This window comes from Lissotriton vulgaris, chromosome 1_1 (assembly GCF_964263255.1).
Source record: "Lissotriton vulgaris chromosome 1_1, aLisVul1.2, whole genome shotgun sequence".
Taxonomy (NCBI): domain Eukaryota; kingdom Metazoa; phylum Chordata; class Amphibia; order Caudata; family Salamandridae; genus Lissotriton; species Lissotriton vulgaris.
Window position 1 is genome coordinate 1,984,624,938 of NC_141685.1, and position 17,884 is coordinate 1,984,642,821.

The following is a 17,884-nucleotide window of genomic DNA, read 5'->3' on the forward strand; positions in this document are numbered from 1 at the left end:
AATGTAATTAAAGACACAGTGAAAGATACCGAAAAAACAACTTCAGCAGTAGTTAAGATGCAGAATGTTTCAAAAAACACAAACAGACAGTTCCAAGGGAAATCAACTAAAAGCTCAACATGTTTATAAGTCATTGCATAGCTTTTTTAGTAAGTTCTTTGATTAGATGCTATGGTTCTCTGCGTTATTTATCTATCGCAATATGTAAATATCATGACCATTTTATCAACAAGTGCTTCACTATTGAAATATTGAGTAAATATAAAACTGAAATTAAAAAATATTATTAAAAATTTAGTTAGAAAAATACACAAATAAATTAGCTTCAAGTACAGCAACACTTGAAAGTCAGAATGTATACAGTATAATTGTAAATCTTGTATTATGTTCCTTATACATGTATACCCTTTCTATATAGTTAGTATCTGTATATTTATTACTTTTCTCCTATGGTAAAACAAAAGATAAAAAAGCTTTGACTCTCTCCAGTGCACTACTCTGTCTCCCCCTATACTTCTCTCAATATATCCTCAACCTCCTCTCTCTGACTCACTCCAAACCTCATTGAACACCTCATTCTACTACTATAATCTTCAAAATGACCCTTTCTAGACTCTTCCCTCCTATATACCTCCTTGGCTGACACCACACCTCAGTTCGCTACTATGATCCCCCAAACAACCCTTTCAAAATTCTTCCCTTATGCATCCTTCCGTTGGCTCACCCAAAGCTCATTTTACTTCATGATCTCCCTAATGCCTTTCTAGAGACTCTTCCCCTCCTTCATCTCTCCTTTTACTCATCCCAAACCTCATCTTACTACTATGATCTCCCAGCTAACACTTTCTAGACTCTTCCCTCTTCTATCCTTCCATTTTTATATTAAATACAACCGACTTGCATGTCCAAAGTACAAATTAACTCCTATTTCCCTACACTAATCCTCCACTAATCATTTTGGGATCCGGGTAGTATGCTAAATGCACTATGACGCCATGCCAGGGGTAGTAAACATTATATAAAAACAGTTACAATTATTTCAATATATAAGCAGGCTTTTGCAAAATCCTCTTACACATAGACCTCAGCCTCACTAATATGCCCACGTGAAAAAGTGATTCTTTTGTTTACATTTTTTAGATTTTTTTTCACTCTATCCGCTTATATTCACTTTCATCTCAAATGTGAACTTTTCTAAATTATTACAATGTTGTTTTTCCATATGCTTTACTGTAATTCCCATGACTTAACTACATTAATAAAAATGTGCTATTATAATCAATGTCTCAAGTTCATCACTTTCAATAAATGTATACACATCTACGTCTCTCTCTGTCTGTGCTTCCTCTTCTAAAAAGATATGCAATACAATTCAATTCATTCATTTGCGATGAATTGCGATTCTCATATTAACTAGACTAGAGAATCTGGATTTCATTAAAGACACGGAGGCTGACATTATGCATTATTCCTTTAATGCAGTCGAAGCAGCCGCTTACTTCACAATATTAAAAGGTTCTACAATAGAACAATGGCAGCACCTGAAAGGCATGAGCCATCAACAATCTGCCTCTTTTAAATGTGGAGGAAAATAAGTTCATGAAACTTGAAACATCAAAACGATTTTCTGATGAGCAGGATGAAGGAGAAGAAAGAACGAAGGTAAAAGCAAAGGCCAGACGACACACAGTTAAGGAGCGTTACCTGAAAAGAGAAAGAAGTAAATATCTCTTGAATGTAAAAAATAGTGTTGAGCTTGTCAAGCTAAAAGGAACAAGAGATGAAACAAGTACTGTTAATAAAAAGTACAGTAGTAAACTGTAACCAAAATAGCTTTAAGGCCACCAAGGGGTGGGATGGGAGGGATAATGTCAGCCTCCATGTCTTTAATGAAATCCAAGTTTTCTAGTCATGTTAATATGAGAATTAGGCATAGTAGAGAAGCCAGCTTAATGGAATGGTTTTTTAAATATTTTTTTTACATAGGAGAGTATTAGGAGCTTCCAAGGAATCCAGGTTCCTTTCCAGGCATCAACATACCCAGATTCTCCATATGTTGTTATATCTGTAGTGAGTGCCTGGGGCCCAAGACTCTCTGAGGAGAGTTGCAGCCGTCACTGAAAGACCTGAGATTTCATTGGATCTCCTGACACTCTCCAGGCAAGAAGGGTTAAACTTCTGTTCTGAATTAGGGGGTGAACTCCTCCATCTACGTCTGCAAGAAGATTCTCTAGGGTAGGAATTAAGAAGGGGAGTTGCAAGCTAGTACTAGAGTGGTGGGGACCCATGCTTGGGATGGCCAAAGGGAGTTATTAGGACAAGGAAGCACTGATCCTGTCTCACAATCTGAAGAACTCTCTGAATCATGGCAAAGGGAGGGAATGTGTACACCTTGGCTCCTTTCAAGATTGTAGTAAGGTGTTGACTGCTAGAGCACCCGGGCCGGGCATCCAGCTGAATTTTTTCTCCAGTTGAAAGGTTAGTCTGCTCGCAAATAAGTCTATCTCTAGAGGGCCCCAGATCATGTTTAGGGTACTGAACACGCAAACATTCAGTTTCGAATTGCAGTGATCTAACAGGAATCTTGAGTACCAGTCTGCAGAATATTCCGCTTTGAGAGCGATCTTATGTTCCAGACAGTAGAACAATCTTATGTTCTAGACAGAACATCCAAAGTTTCTTTGCGAGATTCGAGAGGTCTGCAGATTTGTTGCGCTCATCAGGGCGTAAAGCCCAGCTGTGAGTTCTAAATAATTTATGGGGTAACATGATTCCTCTTGTGACCAGATACCACTAGTGTACTGATTGAGAAGGCAAGTTCCCCAGCCATGAAGGCTTGCATCTGATTCTAAAACAAACTCAGGTTTTGAACCAAAGATTGCTTTTCCGTTCCAAGCATCTAGGTTCTCGAGCCACCAGGCTAGTTCCGATTTGTCTTCTTGATCCAGACAGATCTGATCTCCATACCAGAGGCCAGTTCTTAGGGCTCTCGCCTTTACCCTTTGGAGGGCGCGATAGTTGAGGGGACTGGAAAAGATGGCTTGGATGGAGGAGGAGAGGAGACCCAGAAGCCTGGCTAGCCATCTCAGAGATAAGTCTTGCTGTTTCAGGACGTGTCTTATTTCCTTCCTGATTTTTGTAATCTTTTTTGAAGGTAGTAAAAGGAAACATTTCAATGTGTCTACTGTGAAACCTAGGAACTCCAGAGATCTGGAAGGGGACAGAATTTATTCATATTTGTTTATGATGAATCCTAAACTTTCTAGGAGATCCATCACAGTCTTTAGGTCTTGGGCTAGTTGTGAAGGCTCTTGAGACATTATAAGACTGTCCTCTAAGTAAATGATTACATGAATACCCTTATTCTTAGAGATGAGGCAACACCTCTCATGACCTTGATGAAACACCATGGGGCAGAGGAGAGTCCAAAGGGGAGATGATGTAATTAGTAAAGGTGATTTTTCCTCTACAAATTGAAGAAAGGGGTTGGTGGGATTGGCCATATGAATGGTGAAGTAAGAATCCTTTAGGACTAGTTTGACTAGCCAGTCTCCCTCTCAAGGAAAATCACCCAAGAGATGGATGCCCTCCATCTTGAAGTGTCTGTAAACCAAATATTTGTTTAGTTCTCTTCCATTTATGACAGGTCCCCAACCTTTGTCTTTCTTTTTTACAAGAAAAAGTGTGCTTATAAATCTTAAAATTTCTAATGGGACCTCTATTATGTCTCCTTTCTGAAGCATAGAGGAGATCTCCTCCTCTATTCTTTTTTGGTGCTCTGGAGAGAGAGGCATGTCTCTTGGGAAAGAAGTTAGTAAAGGTATGTTGGTTCCAATCTATCATACACCCATTGACAGAGTTTAAGAACCAATGATCTTGAGTGATCAATCTCCAATTGTGAAGGAAGTATTTGCGTCTGACACCCACTTTTTGGGGGAAAGAAGGAGAAGGGAGAGGGAAGAGAGTTCTCACTTGCAGGGTTGTTTGAGATGAAGGTTCCACAGGATCTAAATACTCTGATGCCTTGGCCTCTAATTCTCTGGGGGTATAATTGAGGCACGTTGTACTGCTGATACCCTCTTCTGAAACCACAGGACCTTGGAAATCGCCTTTGATTGAAGCCGCCGAAAGAGAGGACCCGTCTTCTGGCCCGCAATAAAAGGTTAAGATTGAAAACTCTGCGCATATTTTGCTGTGCCTGGTCCAGGGCAGGGAAAGTGGAGATGTATTTCCCCAAGGATTTAATGAGGTCTTCTCCAAAGAGTAAACCTGTTGGTTTTTGCGATGGTTCTTTATTGGCCATGTCAGTTAGTTTTGGATTTTTTTTTGTTAAAACGACTCTTTGTCTATTTGGATTAATGCTAGCGTTGGCATTACCCAGTAGAATTAATGCTCTCTGGCTCCATCCCCTGAGATTGGTGTTGAGAGGGGTGCCATGATGTGGCTGTCTTCTGCAGAATCTAGGATTCTGGCTAATGGTCCTAGTACGTCGAGAAGACGGTCTTGGCACCCTTTCAGGGATTTTTCCATCCCGTTTCTTGGATCGCATCTAAGTTTGAATAGGCATTTAATGAGTTCAGGGTCCAAATTGGGGGTATAGCAGTTTTTATCCTCAGTGGAAGGTCTAGAGCATTCAGCTCTAAGGATGTTATGAGTTTCCCTTTCTAAGAGGTTTCTTATCCATATTTTAGTGAATTTTGCGACGTGGTCCTGAGGGAACCACTTAGAACGTCTTGGGTGTTTCAGATTAAATGGGGAAAACATTTCTTCTCCTAAGGGGTCAAGGTTAATGTCCTTAGAGGATGATGGGAGTTCCTCTTACGGATTGTAAAATTCTTGATCATCTTCATCAAGATCAAGGACATGTGGCACTAAGGACACCCAGATACGTTGTGCCACTAAGGACACCCAGATAAGTTGTGCCGCTAAGGACACCCAGATAATTATTATTTTTTTTTTTTGTAACATCGTTTTTATTGCATCACCAAAATAAATGTACAGACAGTAATTTCACAGTATGATCAGAAAGCATAGCAAGAAGATACAGTGGTGATCGTCGTCCCCCATCTTGAGTGGCACGTCCCCATAAAGAAGACAGTCCTGCCTTTACCATTGGGTCATTCCTTGCTGCATACTTCATTGTCCGACATCATTGTTGCAAGAAAAAGTGGGTTGCTTTTGTGATTTTCACCCCTCCCCCACCCCTAACAAACGCCCTCCCCCCATCACCCCAACAGTTTCGAACTCCCCCCCCCCGTGGCCGCGCTGTGCAAAAATACTAGTCAGAGTAAAGTCTGGTGTGTTGAAGGAAGGCCTTATACATTCGCTAAGGTGTGTCCCCGGGTAAGTTAGCTGGGTTAGCTGCGCCTAATTCTTCTGTCTCCTCACTCCCCTCGTCAGCATCATCTCGGAGCGCCTGTACCATCATTTCCCATGCAGTCGCCCTCTCCATAGCCTTCTCATCATCCGTTCTCCAAGCCATTTGGTACCTCAAGGTGCTTTCACAAGCCGCCCACCTCAAACATTCACCATACCATCGCTTATATGTGGGTCCCGCTTTCGACTTCCAATTTCTCGTGATCTCCCGCTTTGCAAGGATCAGCCCCAAATCTATAAATTTGCTGGTATTCTTATTCTTAGACGTGTGCGGAAACCATTGTAGGACCCCCACTGCCTTGATGTACTGTATGTCCCTATCCGTTGCATTGTTCAGAGCCCTCCCAATCTCCTGCCAGTAATCCCCCAGGGCAGGGCAGTCCTGTTGCATCTGGGACAGGCTGCTTGTTCCACCCCAAAGTTTTGCCGTATTTTCCCCGGTGGACACCCAGATAATTTGTGCCGCTAAGGACACCCAAATAAGTTGTGCCACTAAGGACACCCAGATAAGTTGTGCTGCTAGGGACACCTTGGGAGTTTGAGGTGCAAGGACCTCCATCAGAAGTTGAGGTGCTATGACATCCCTGAATTGTTGAGGTGCTTGGACCTCCTATATTGCTCTTATTAATGTTTTTACTTTCCCTAAGTCTTTTACCCCTAATTCAGTGATCTTGTCAGAGTAGATGTTTGGAATTTCTGAGATTTTGTCCTCATCAGGGAGTGAACTTTTAGAGGACATGATCTGATCTAAGGTCTCAAACATGCAGGACCTCAATTCCTTATGAAGGATTTTTTGCAGGGCTTTGTTTTCTATGTTAAGAGTAGGGTCAGAAGCCTTGTCTGAGTCAGAGTCAGACATGTTATATAGGATATGTTAACTTGTAAAAAGTGGTAAAGCCCTTTAATGAAAGATAATTAGGGAGTATTTCCCTGAATAACAGTGACAAGGTTTATAGATGAAGGAATGTCAAGAGAATAATTCCTCTCTTATTATATATATTTTTTTTTTATAGAATGTTGAAAAGGCCAGTTAAATGATGATTTCCTGGTAAAACCTCTTTTTTTATTTTTTTATGAATAAGTTTGTAAAACAATAACAACTTGCGGATAAAATCCGAAATAATAAAAGGTAGCGATGCAAAGCCACATTGGAGTGCGCAGCCTGCATCGGTGTAAAGAGGTGAAAAACAGGAGTTAAATGAAGACATTAGGTAAGCTCACTATGGCATGAGGAAGTAGAACAAGGATGAAATTGAAGAATAATCGTTTACACAAAAAAACTAAATATTAAGGGTCGATTAAAAAGCGAAAAATCTTTAAATATATTCAAACATTAGAAATAGTACATAAGCTGAAAATAAAAAAGGTTAATCTGGTCAGTCACGCAAGGATGGGGCTAGGGAAGGGGGTGTAGGGAGATCTCCGTAAATTGGAGGTCGGTATAGAGAGAGTAGGAAGGGGGGTTGGGGTTAAGCCACACACTAGGGAACTTCAAAATAGAGATAAAAATGAATAATGGTAATGAAGGAAAATAAACGTATCTGCTTGGAGCTGCATTTAAAAGCGACAGATTGTTGATGGCTCATGCCTTTCATGTGTTGCTATTGTTCTATTCTGGAACCTTTTAATATTGTGATGTACGGGGCTGCTTGGACTGCATTAAAGGAATAATGCATAATGTAGACCCTGTTCTTGTAATGAAATCACGCACCACTGTCATAGGCATGAATTGCGGCCTAAATGCCTTACTCATATGCAAGGCAGAGTAAGAAATGCCCAAGTACTAGAAAGGAATACTAAAGAACAACATTGTCAACGAGTGGATGTCATACATCTGAATATGCAAATGAGAATTATGTATCTTGGCTTAGCACAGAAAGACTAGGTGGTATATTTACGAGAAAACGTTAGAGCATGGGGATGGGCCAAATTTGGCAGTGCTACGATCTGACGTTTTCAGAATGCAAGGATGTGTGTATTCACAAGAATATGGTGCACCCCTGTGTTTTCCCTAGCACTGATGCTACATTTAGCTGCCTAGTGCCAATGCAGGCACCATTGCACCATAGTGCAAGGGAGCCTGAGTTGCATGGAATGATTGTTTATGTGCGGAAAGGCATCCCTTCCTGCACATAAAGAATCACTAACAGCAGTTTCTTACTTCTACATGTGCTGCAGAGTGCAGCACACATAAAAGTAGCAAATTGTCATTATTTTATGATGTGTTATGTGCCGGATTGGACACCGTTGTGCACATAAAGAATCACTAATGGCATTTTGCTCTTTTTATGTGTGCTGCAAAATGCAGCACATGTAGAAAATGCAAAAATGAGGAGAAATAAAAGTATTTTTCCTTGTTTCACCATTCTAACACCTGCCCTTCCATTGTACACCCCTTTCAAGTGATGCATGTAAAGGGGCCTCTTTACCAGGCAGCATTAATCCACAAAAAGTGGCTTAATGCTGGGTTGTAAATATGGAGAAGGGTATATCTCCACCAGCACGTCGCTAAAAGTGACGTTCTGGTGGAAGTAACCCTTGTAAATATGCCCCTCTAGGTCTGGTTGCTTGTGAGCAGGCTCTTTATAATGTTGCTGCATTCTGATTGTTCTACGTGTCTACTTTTTCCATTGGTTACACACCCCCCCCCTATTTTTTTGAGAAAAGAAAGTTTTTATTGTTCTAAGAAAGAAAAATAGAATATCCAAATCTGAGTCCAATTCAAAATCTTCCTCTGCTCCCGTTCTGGACCTAATTGTTATTTCCTACTAGCAAAATGGCATTACACATATTTCTTTGATTTGAAATGATATCACACTACATTGTGTGAATTGGGTGGAAAACAAGATAGTAGAGCGATACACATCTCCAAATTCCATAAATATAAAGTATGGGGCTCCTATATTTGCTTATTTCAATCTTTTTGCATCTTAGGAATTTCTCTTATGATACCTGAAACTTTTCCTGTTAAGAAAGTTGTCTACACAATTCTTGCGAGAGACCCAGATGAAGGAGACAATGTAAAAGTAAGTAACTCAAATGTATAACATTAAGAATAATCACATTTGTATTTAGTTATCAAACTTATAAATATATGTCAAGTAATTGAGAGGCTAACAAGGAGACATATGAATTTATCTGTGTTTATTTGTGGCATTTCCACAGTGAGAAGCAATCACAACTCAGCAGAGTACTGTACGTGGTCAAAGCAAGCTTAAAGTTATTGCGTAATATGAGAGAAACCTGGGTTGTGGATGTTAATGCACCGTGATGTACTGTTCTTTAACCCCATGGCTGCTATGCGTTTTCCCCATCTGTGCTGCAAATTGTTGTTTTACATTGTTTTATGACGAGCTGGGCTCGTCATGAGTGTACGAGGAGGCTACACCATGACAAGCCCAGCTCGTCATGAGTGTGGAAGGGGTTAAAGTTTTGAGTCTTCAACTCCTTCCTAAATTGTAGCAGTGTTGGGGTGCTGCTGATGGATATGGGGATGTTGTTCAAGGTCCTTGATGCATAGATAGAAAGGACTTTCTTTTTACACTTCTTATTCTAATGTTGGTTTTATGGGTCATTTAAGGCCCTTAAAACTGACTGAAAATTACAAATAGCTACAGATGTGAAGAGAACCAACAAACATGAAGACCATGCCTGCAAAATGGTCATGATGGTTTTGTAAATTTTTTCAGCCCTGGATTAGACATGCTGAGACTGTAGGATTCCCCCAAGGAGTGCTATGAGGGCTTGAACAGCATCTCTAAAGTTACTTCCTGGACGAAAGTGTTTGACTGTCTTTAGAAGGGAGAGCTGGAACCTGGGCATCCTTTTTTTTGACAGCATGTTCCTTGAGGGTGAGGTTGGTGTCTAGAATGAATCCTAGTGACTTGGCATACTGTGAAAGTTGGAACACAATGCCATCAAGGTTCATGTCATTGAGTCAGGTTTGTAGTTTATCTTGTTTTTTGTTCTAAACAAATAGGAGGAATTCTGTATTGGTTGAGTTGCGCTTCGGGTAGACATTGGATATCCAGATCTCGATGTTGTGCTAGCATTGTTTGAGGACTTGGGTGTCTGAAGCAGACACGATTTTGAAGTAGAGGGGATCATTGGCATAATTCTGAATCTTGATGCTGCTTTTTGGGAGTAGAGCACCAAGTAACTCTATGTAAAGGTTGAGGATGGCAGGAGACAGTATGAAACCCTAGGGGTCTCCATAAGTAGCAGGGATCTTTTGTGACTGTGAGGTGCCCATGTCAATAAACTGGTGCTGGTTAGAAAAGTATGAGGCGAACTAGTGAAGCGCAATGGTGATGAATCCCATTTGAGACTCTAGGGTGCATATCAGGTTAACTTTACCAATACATTTTAGCAATTATCTCTCATTAGTTTAGCTGAGCTACAATTTAAACATGAATAGACTTCTTTCATATCAAAATGATTATTTCTTTAAATATAACATCTTCTCAGTAATCATTTGTTCTTTATTCTCTTTTTTAATGAAGGTGTACTTTCCACAATCCAATAGATATTAGCCTATGTTTTGCTCTGTGATCAGATCATAAAGACATTTTATAAGAATTGCTTTTCAATCGTATGTCATTAGTTTAGCTAAATTATAAATTGAAAATGTGTTCTCCATATTCCTTTCTTCTTCATTCTCTTCTCTAATGATGGCACACTTTCCACGAAACAATAGTTAACAAGCTATGCTCTGGACAACAATATTATGTAATATTTTCTACTGTCATGTAACTAGTCGTGAGTGGTGAAATAAAAAAGTGCGAGTGGGGATAAAAGTCAATATTTTACTTTAGGCTGCCTACCGAAATAAGCAAGTCATATTCACCCATGTAGAGTTCAGGTGCACTTACTCAATTAACATTAATTAACTTGCTGACTGAGGCATTATGCCATTCAGAGTTCAGGAGCACTTGCATTCGCTTCCAACCATTACTCAATTAACCTTAATTTTTCCGCTGACTGAAGCTTTATAGTGATCTGAGTCACTTTTCAATCTCACCAGAGTGCTGTAAATTACTGTCACACTAAACCTATCCTTTTCAAATTGAGCCAATCACTGACTCCTTTATTCACCTGTTTGCTCACATGGATCTATCCACCCACATTCATCCAGTCATATTCACCCACTCACTAACCTTCAATTTTCATCCACCAATCCACTCACATGTGTCCATCTACATTACGTACATCCAATTTCATTCAGTCACCAGTTTACATTCACCCAATGCAGCCTCAGAAAACCTGAATTAGAGGATAAAATACCCAGGCTGTCTTCTGTAGGTGTTTCTTGAAGTAGGTGGGTGGAGTAGGTGGGGACAGGTAAGGAAGATGACATGCATTCTATTGGAATACCTGGGCTCTTCATGTGTAAACCCTGTCTATTCTGCTCGTACCACTACAGCACAACGCCTAGCTGTCTGATCTTCACTCATGGCAAGCAGCCAGGAAATGATCTTTTATCTTAGTTTAGTTTATTTCCAAATATCAACATTTAAGATTCTGCAAAATGGGAGGGGGGCAGAGCCCCAGTACCCTTAAATATGAGTTGGATGTGACGGGAATTGGTATAGTAATAACGAAGTAAAGGATAGCACACCTATTAGTGTTTCATCTATTTTTTAGTCCATTCTTTTAAACCACAGTTTTGTCCGGCGTGCTCACTGCTTGACATGCCAAGCCCACATTGCATGTGACGAACATAGTATATCAAAATTGTGGGGCTACTTCTTAACGCCACTCCAGTGGCGACAGCCTATTAACTCTGCATTTGCATCAATTTCTTCATTTACTTGTATTAATCTTCATTTTTAAACCATCCGCTTTGCGCAATATTATTCTTTGTCCTGTTAAATAAACATCCTTCTTAATCCATCCTCAAGCAAGGGGCTGCAAATTTACGAAGTTTCTCATGCTTTGGTGGGCCAAACGAACCTCTCTCCCCAAAACACGCACTGAAGCATGGTTCTTTTTTCAGCAGTTTATTTTTATCCAATGCATTTCGAACCCTTACATGGGTTCTTCGTCAGGGAAAACCGTAGACAAACAATAAAACATGTATTTACAATCATATTTGTGTCATGTTAATTTCATCAGATACATTCACTTCAATACAATCTACTTTCAATATGTGAATGCTTTCCATCCCCCTCATGGTCCGTTTTTCTAGTCGGTTTTATTTCATACAGATGCCCCCTCCACTTTTCACTCTATGCTTTCTGTCCATGTTTTCAAAAAACCTTTTTCACTTTGTGTAAGTTATTCCTGCTAAGTGCCCTGTTTTGATGGCTATTGCTCTCTCTTCCCACCACGGCGTCTTCCTCTTACTATTCTACCAGATTCCAGCTTCCCTCACTCTCGCTCTTCTCCCAGCCTTCGTGTGCTGCGTTAACTAGCCTCTCTTCCCCCTCCCAATCTCTCAGCTTTTTTCTCTTTACCTGCTGAAACGGCTGTCTCCCTTTGCTCTTGTGAAACTGGAACCATTTCTTTCGACTCGTGTCCTTATTATAAAGATGAAAACTCCCCTAGTTCGCTCGGGTCTAAAACCCGCCTCTTCAATCAACATTAATAATATCCACCTGGTCTTCTGCTGTCTTTTTTCAAGCTACACCTCCCAAACTCCTCCTTGTTTGCAGCCTCCTACAACTCCCACACTCCTCCTCTTCGGGAATTGGTATAGTACCTTCTGCCATTAGAATGGAACCTTAGTGCTTTCCTAAACTGTGTCCCTTTCCGTACAGTTCTTGGAATATCATAATTTCGCTGTGTTTGATCTAAGTAAAGGTCTTTGAAGTGCTGTATGTGTATTGTATGAATGGGGAAAACGACAAATGTTTAGGTTTTCTTTTGGTTTTCATCACTGGATGTTAATTTCACAGCCAATGCTATGGGCACCCTCTGTATTCATCATACTCCAAATAGGTAGCTTTGGTACATTGTTGATAAATGATAGATAACATTGGGTTACACATGCTGCTAGATAACTGATGAAAGCAAATTATTGATTATTGGACTTGGTTTGGGTGTGTTTCAGCCTATGTGAAGTTGGCACAGTACGAATTAGATATTTGTGGGCTGTGTTCTGGTGACATATGCATCCTAGAAGTAGCTAACTATTCTTCAGAGGTTGCTTGGTGAGGGGCACTGGCTTCAATCTGTTCACCATAGAAGGGTGTTGGGTATCAAGGTTTTACTTTTGTGCATCATCACTTCTTTTCCTAATTTGAGTTTATTTTCAGACAAACACAGAATGATTTTGTCATTCAGATCAAGTAAATACAATTCACATTCATTGTCTTTCTTAATGTGTCTGATGGTTCTCGTAGCTTTCTTGAGATAAGATCAAGCAAGATCGCAAATCCAACAAGGTATGCGCTCAATAATCCTCTCACAGTAGTTGCATAGTTTAGGGCATGCCCTCATTACATGTTCCCAGGTCCTTCACTCAATACAATTATACCATTCATAGACTGTATTCACCTCTGTGATTATCTCTGACGTCCTGGAGGGGAATAATGCAATCAATGTATAGAAAAGTATTGAATTTCCATAAGGCAAAATCCATTACAGATAACAGAGCTCATTTAGAGTATGGCAGTTGGAGGCTTCTTTGTCAAGATGGCAAAAGACATTGTCCCCGCCATCCTGAGGGGCCCTGCTTCCACCATATTTAAAGTTGTCCATTGAGCCCTGCAGAGAACTCTAAACAATGGAAGGAGCAGTCATCACAGCATTTCCTGTCAGTCCTGTAAAAGTTTGTCAAATGGCTCTGTCTAACAGGGCGGAAGGCCGTCATACTTTTACAAAGTTGTACTTTTCTCAAAAGCAAAACCTCCCATCGCAGTTCGTTTTTGGAAAAAATAAAACTAGTGGCCACCACAACATAGGAGTTTTCTCTTATGGTGTAGAGGTCATTATTTATTTTCTCCCTGTCACTTACCACCAGATTTTAACTGCTGGTTACTGCTAGAAAAGAATAAGCCATCTTAGCCAAATCTAAATAGGGCAGGTGGTCGGAAAGGTAACCTATGATAGGGGCTCTCAGAGGAGTATGCCAGTGGCAGAGCCAGTATAGGCTCTGCCGTCACCACCCATTCATTCTGAGCTCCCATAAAAGAGGCGGGAGGACCGACAGCTCAAGAGAGAGGGTTCTCCATCGCTGCTTTGATGGAGCACCTTATCTGTCAATCTTTAAATCCGCCCCAAAGTTGTGAGGTTCCAAATAATATCTCCATTCATGAATATTGACATTAACAGCTGCAATGCCATTGCACCACAGTTTAGAGATATATTGAATGAATGATAGCTTACTGATATTGCTGCTCTGGCACCCTTACGCCTTGCTTTCCTGATGGAACCACATTCATTTAAATGTGTTAAAATATGACCATTTATGTTGTCTTCCTCAAAGGAGAAACACCACAAATGTGCCCCTAGCCTTCTGGCAATGCATTATACTTAAAAGTGTATTCAGAAAACCTACATAATGCGACAATTGTATGATGTATGTGGCTAACGAATATTCAAGAATTGATATATATGCTCAAAATGGAGGTAACACTGAAACATGCTGTTGAAGAATTTCCTCCCTATAAATTAGCATAAAATGATTTTATTGTTTCATTAATTGAAATCATCAACAACACAAAGGCCCACTAGCAATTGTTGTAAATGATATATTAGAATGCAAAGACTAGAATAAAACCCGAAACAACGCAAAAACCAACGTTAGTAAACATCCCAACATTTGAACGGGCCTAAAATGCATCATTTAATGAAAGAACAATTAGCCAAACAAAAACACAGGAAATCCATAAACTAGCCGAAATGTGCTGCCATTCTCGAGTGTATATATGGATTAATGTAAATGTGCTAGCTGACAGACTGGTTCTTAACCCAGCTTCATTAAAGTCAAGTTTTAAGCACGTCCTTATAATCGAACCCAGGGCTGTACAAGTTCAGTTCACATCAACAGGTGTTTCTCATTTAAAGTTACACAATCTGCGGTGCCCTTTGGAAAATATAAAGCTCTTCCAGCCCTATCTGAATTCGAAGATAGTGATCGTGGAAATTACCCTTGAACAGTCGTGACATGGATTGACATATATAAACAGAGACGGAACCAAAGTTGTAACTATATATGAGGAGGGAAAAACCCTTCTGGCATGTTAATCGTCACAGCCCATGTCGCGGGAAAGCTGCTTTATTTGCGTCTTCAACGCCATCTTGAAAATGTTTAGACGTAATGGGAACGTCCATAACATTTTCACTGTAAACGAGTCAATGATACTGATAAAAAAAAGACAAGGTATTGGTCCAAAGGTAAACACAATTTATTTGTGACCAGCTCAAGTCCTAAACCAGCATCTGGGAAAGTTATTTTGTGTAAATAATTACAGGACTGAAATCATAGAATGGATGGGGTTCAGAGATGGGTATTCAAGATTGGAGTACATCATTCTTAAGCCACAAAACCCAACTTTAGCTTTAGGAATGCTAGGTGGGATTGCCCAATCCTCAAACCTTATCCCAATATTCTTGCTACTCCAGTAAATAATTAGGGCGAATGAGCGACATCAGCACGGCCAACTGATTCCCTTGCTGATTACTATCATTCATCATTGGATCATTGTTCTGATTTTACGAGTGAAGAACAGCCAGTGATGTTTGATGATCCAGTTAATTATAATTGTAGTTTTAATCTCGTCTTTTACAATTCATTTCATTGTCCTGCTTTGAAAATGCAAATAAAAAAAGAACTCTTTTTTTTACGGATTTAAGTACTCATCAAAAGCTGAAGCATCAGCTTTGACCACCATTTTAATTGCATAAGTGGAATACTGCAATTCATCCATGTGTTGTGAGCCTAGTCTTGGAGGAAATTAATTTGCCTTAGGTAGCTTGCTACCCAGAACTATACAGATGAGAAGTCAGAACACAACATTTGGAAATGTGCCCTTTTTGCAAATTCACTCCGATTAATTTGCCTTTTTGCTGAAGCCTATTTTTTGCAGGCCATACTACTCTATGCCTTTACTCCTTCTAACAAGTGTTAACATGCTTGTACTTTTCCTTTCGACATGATGAAATAGGCATATCCCTGATTGACATATTTAACTTATCTATAAGTAACTAGTACATGGTGTCCACAGGGTACTCAGGGCCTGGGGCCTGAAAGTTAAATGCCACTTGTGGGCTGCGGAACATATAGCGGAACCCAATGCAGAGACAATACAAAAACCAGTTGCCACCAGTAGCCTGACAGTGTAGGTTATAACCACAAATGTACCCTGTCTAAATAACACCCTTTAACAGGCCTAAACCTTTCTTAAATATGTATGTCACCCCTAAGTGAGCCTTACTGTCTACTTAGGCAGGGTGCACGATGTGCAACAGTAGAATATGTTAAAAGAGTCCTTACAGTGACTAGCACCTCAACGCTATTTTCACTATAGGAGGGTTAGCTCTTCCACATTAAATACCTGAATTACAATGTTTAATAGATGGCATGTTGACATATGAAACATCTGGAGAAAAATGTCAATGACTCGTTTTAATAGTATAACAAAATCCAATTTAATTGTAAAGTTGAATTTTGTCTATTTCAGAAAAGGTATCTTTAGAAAAATTACTGTTTGCCTGCCGAAAGCCTCTGGAGGCCTTTCTGGAAGTTTTCAACTGCCATCTGGAAGCTTGATAGCTCCCCTTTGGTGAGCTGTGAACTGCTCCTAGGAGCAAACAATAGGCTGACCTGAGTAGGCATAGATGACCTTTCTGAACCTGATGGAACATTTAGTCAGGGGACTGTGAGGATCCTCTTGGTCCTTTAAGTATCATGTCCTACTTGAAATTCACATTGTCTTCAACAGGTCTGCTGGGGATTTTCATATGACCCTTGGGGTGCAGACCCCCTTGGCACATCCAAATGTTATCTGACACTTGGACAGGACCATTCTGTTGTCTAACCAGCCAGTCAGGCTCCAGCCACAGTGGGCTTCATTTGGCATTACAGTGCCACAGCCTGTTTGACAGGTTTGCTAGGGTTACATATAACATTTGGGGTGCACGTCAAACCTAGGAAACAATGCCAACATACTTTGTGTGTTAACACTGTCTGGTTGCTGAAAGCGTAGTTTATATTTTATCAGACTTCTGACGCTGAGCTTGTTGTGGCAATAGGACTGTCTAAAACGGAATTTTAGTGTTAGATGTGGGAAGACACCAGGATCACCAATGTACAGTTGGTGATCCAGTCCTCAGAGCCAAAGTTTAGTGTGGTCTAAAACTTTCGGCATTTTGTAAATGCCCAAAGTGGGTAGAGTTAGTCTAGGAAACTATACCCCATTGATTAGGACATTCCAGTGGTCATTCCCACACACTAGCTTTTGCCAGGCATACCATTGGAACCACAGGCACTCCTGAACCTAAGGAAGATCAAAAGTGCACACAACCTGTTGTCTGCAACCAAAGAAGAGCACTGGAGGACGGGGCCTGAATGTTCGCTTGTACCCAGACCATAGAAGAGGTATCCAAGGGTCCTAGAGCTGACCTCCTGATAAAGCTGCAGGGACACAACAGGCTACAAGAGGCCTTTTTCTGCAACTACCCGCTGAATGACGGTAACTGGACCTGGACTGAACCCTACTTCTGCCAGCCACCCTGTAAGTGCTTCCCATGATGTCCTGGGGGTCATTAAAATGTACTCCTGTGCTGCTTGGGGACTTCAAGGATCAAGTTTTCAGATATATCTATTTTTAACTCTTTTCAAGCCATCACAAGCAATTCTTTCAGTGTGAATTTGTCAAAGATAGCAGAACAGTTTGACACCAAATCATCAAAAGCACGTTTTATGAGATAAGTTCTAACTTTCTACACAACTTGGTGTAATTCTGAGTCAATGGGAAATCCTCAAGTAGAGTCAATGGGAAATCCTCAAGCAATTTTCATTTCCTTTTTGCAGTAAAACACTGCTCAATGGGGGAAAATGGCAGTTGCTAGCTAGTAGCAGTCGCAGGCTCGGCAGTACATCCAGGGACTCGAGAGGATGAAGCGCAAGTAAGGAGGTAAAAAAAGGCTTTATCATGATACAAAAGCTAGCAAGAAGAATGACCGTTTAAAACTAGGGAAAAAAGCTTTGAAGGACCCGAATATACTCACTGTGCTCACTGTGCCTCTGGCTGGCGGGGGAGGGCCGGTGGAGCCGACGCCGGCGTGCTCTGGGCTTGACGTGTGGAGATTGTGTTCACGCCGCTCTGGCTGGATCTGGCCTCGGTAGTGTTCATCTGTCTAAATCGCCCGCTTGCACCACTTGTTTTGGTGGATACGGACCAGGCCCGGACTGGCCGTTGAGGGCACCGGGCAATTCCCCGGTGGGCCGCATGGTTGGGAGCCGGTTTTGGGCCCCTGGAGCCGTTTTTGTTACAGGGCCGTTATGCTGCAAAAACGGCCCTGTAACAAAAACGGCCGAAAACCGGCCCTGTCACAGAGCGCG

General features: G+C 40.8%; 1 protein-coding gene across 1 annotated transcript in view; it reads left to right on the forward strand.

The window, feature by feature from the left end:
* The window catches only part of LOC147751480 (cadherin-related family member 3-like), an 853,888-nt gene that overhangs the window by 282,414 nt on the left and 553,590 nt on the right, over positions 1–17,884 (forward strand). The window contains exon 9 of the mRNA XM_086933301.1: positions 8,311–8,402. Within this exon, the coding sequence (XP_086789427.1) occupies positions 8,311–8,402 (92 nt within the window). The remainder of the gene's footprint in view (positions 1–8,310; positions 8,403–17,884) is intronic.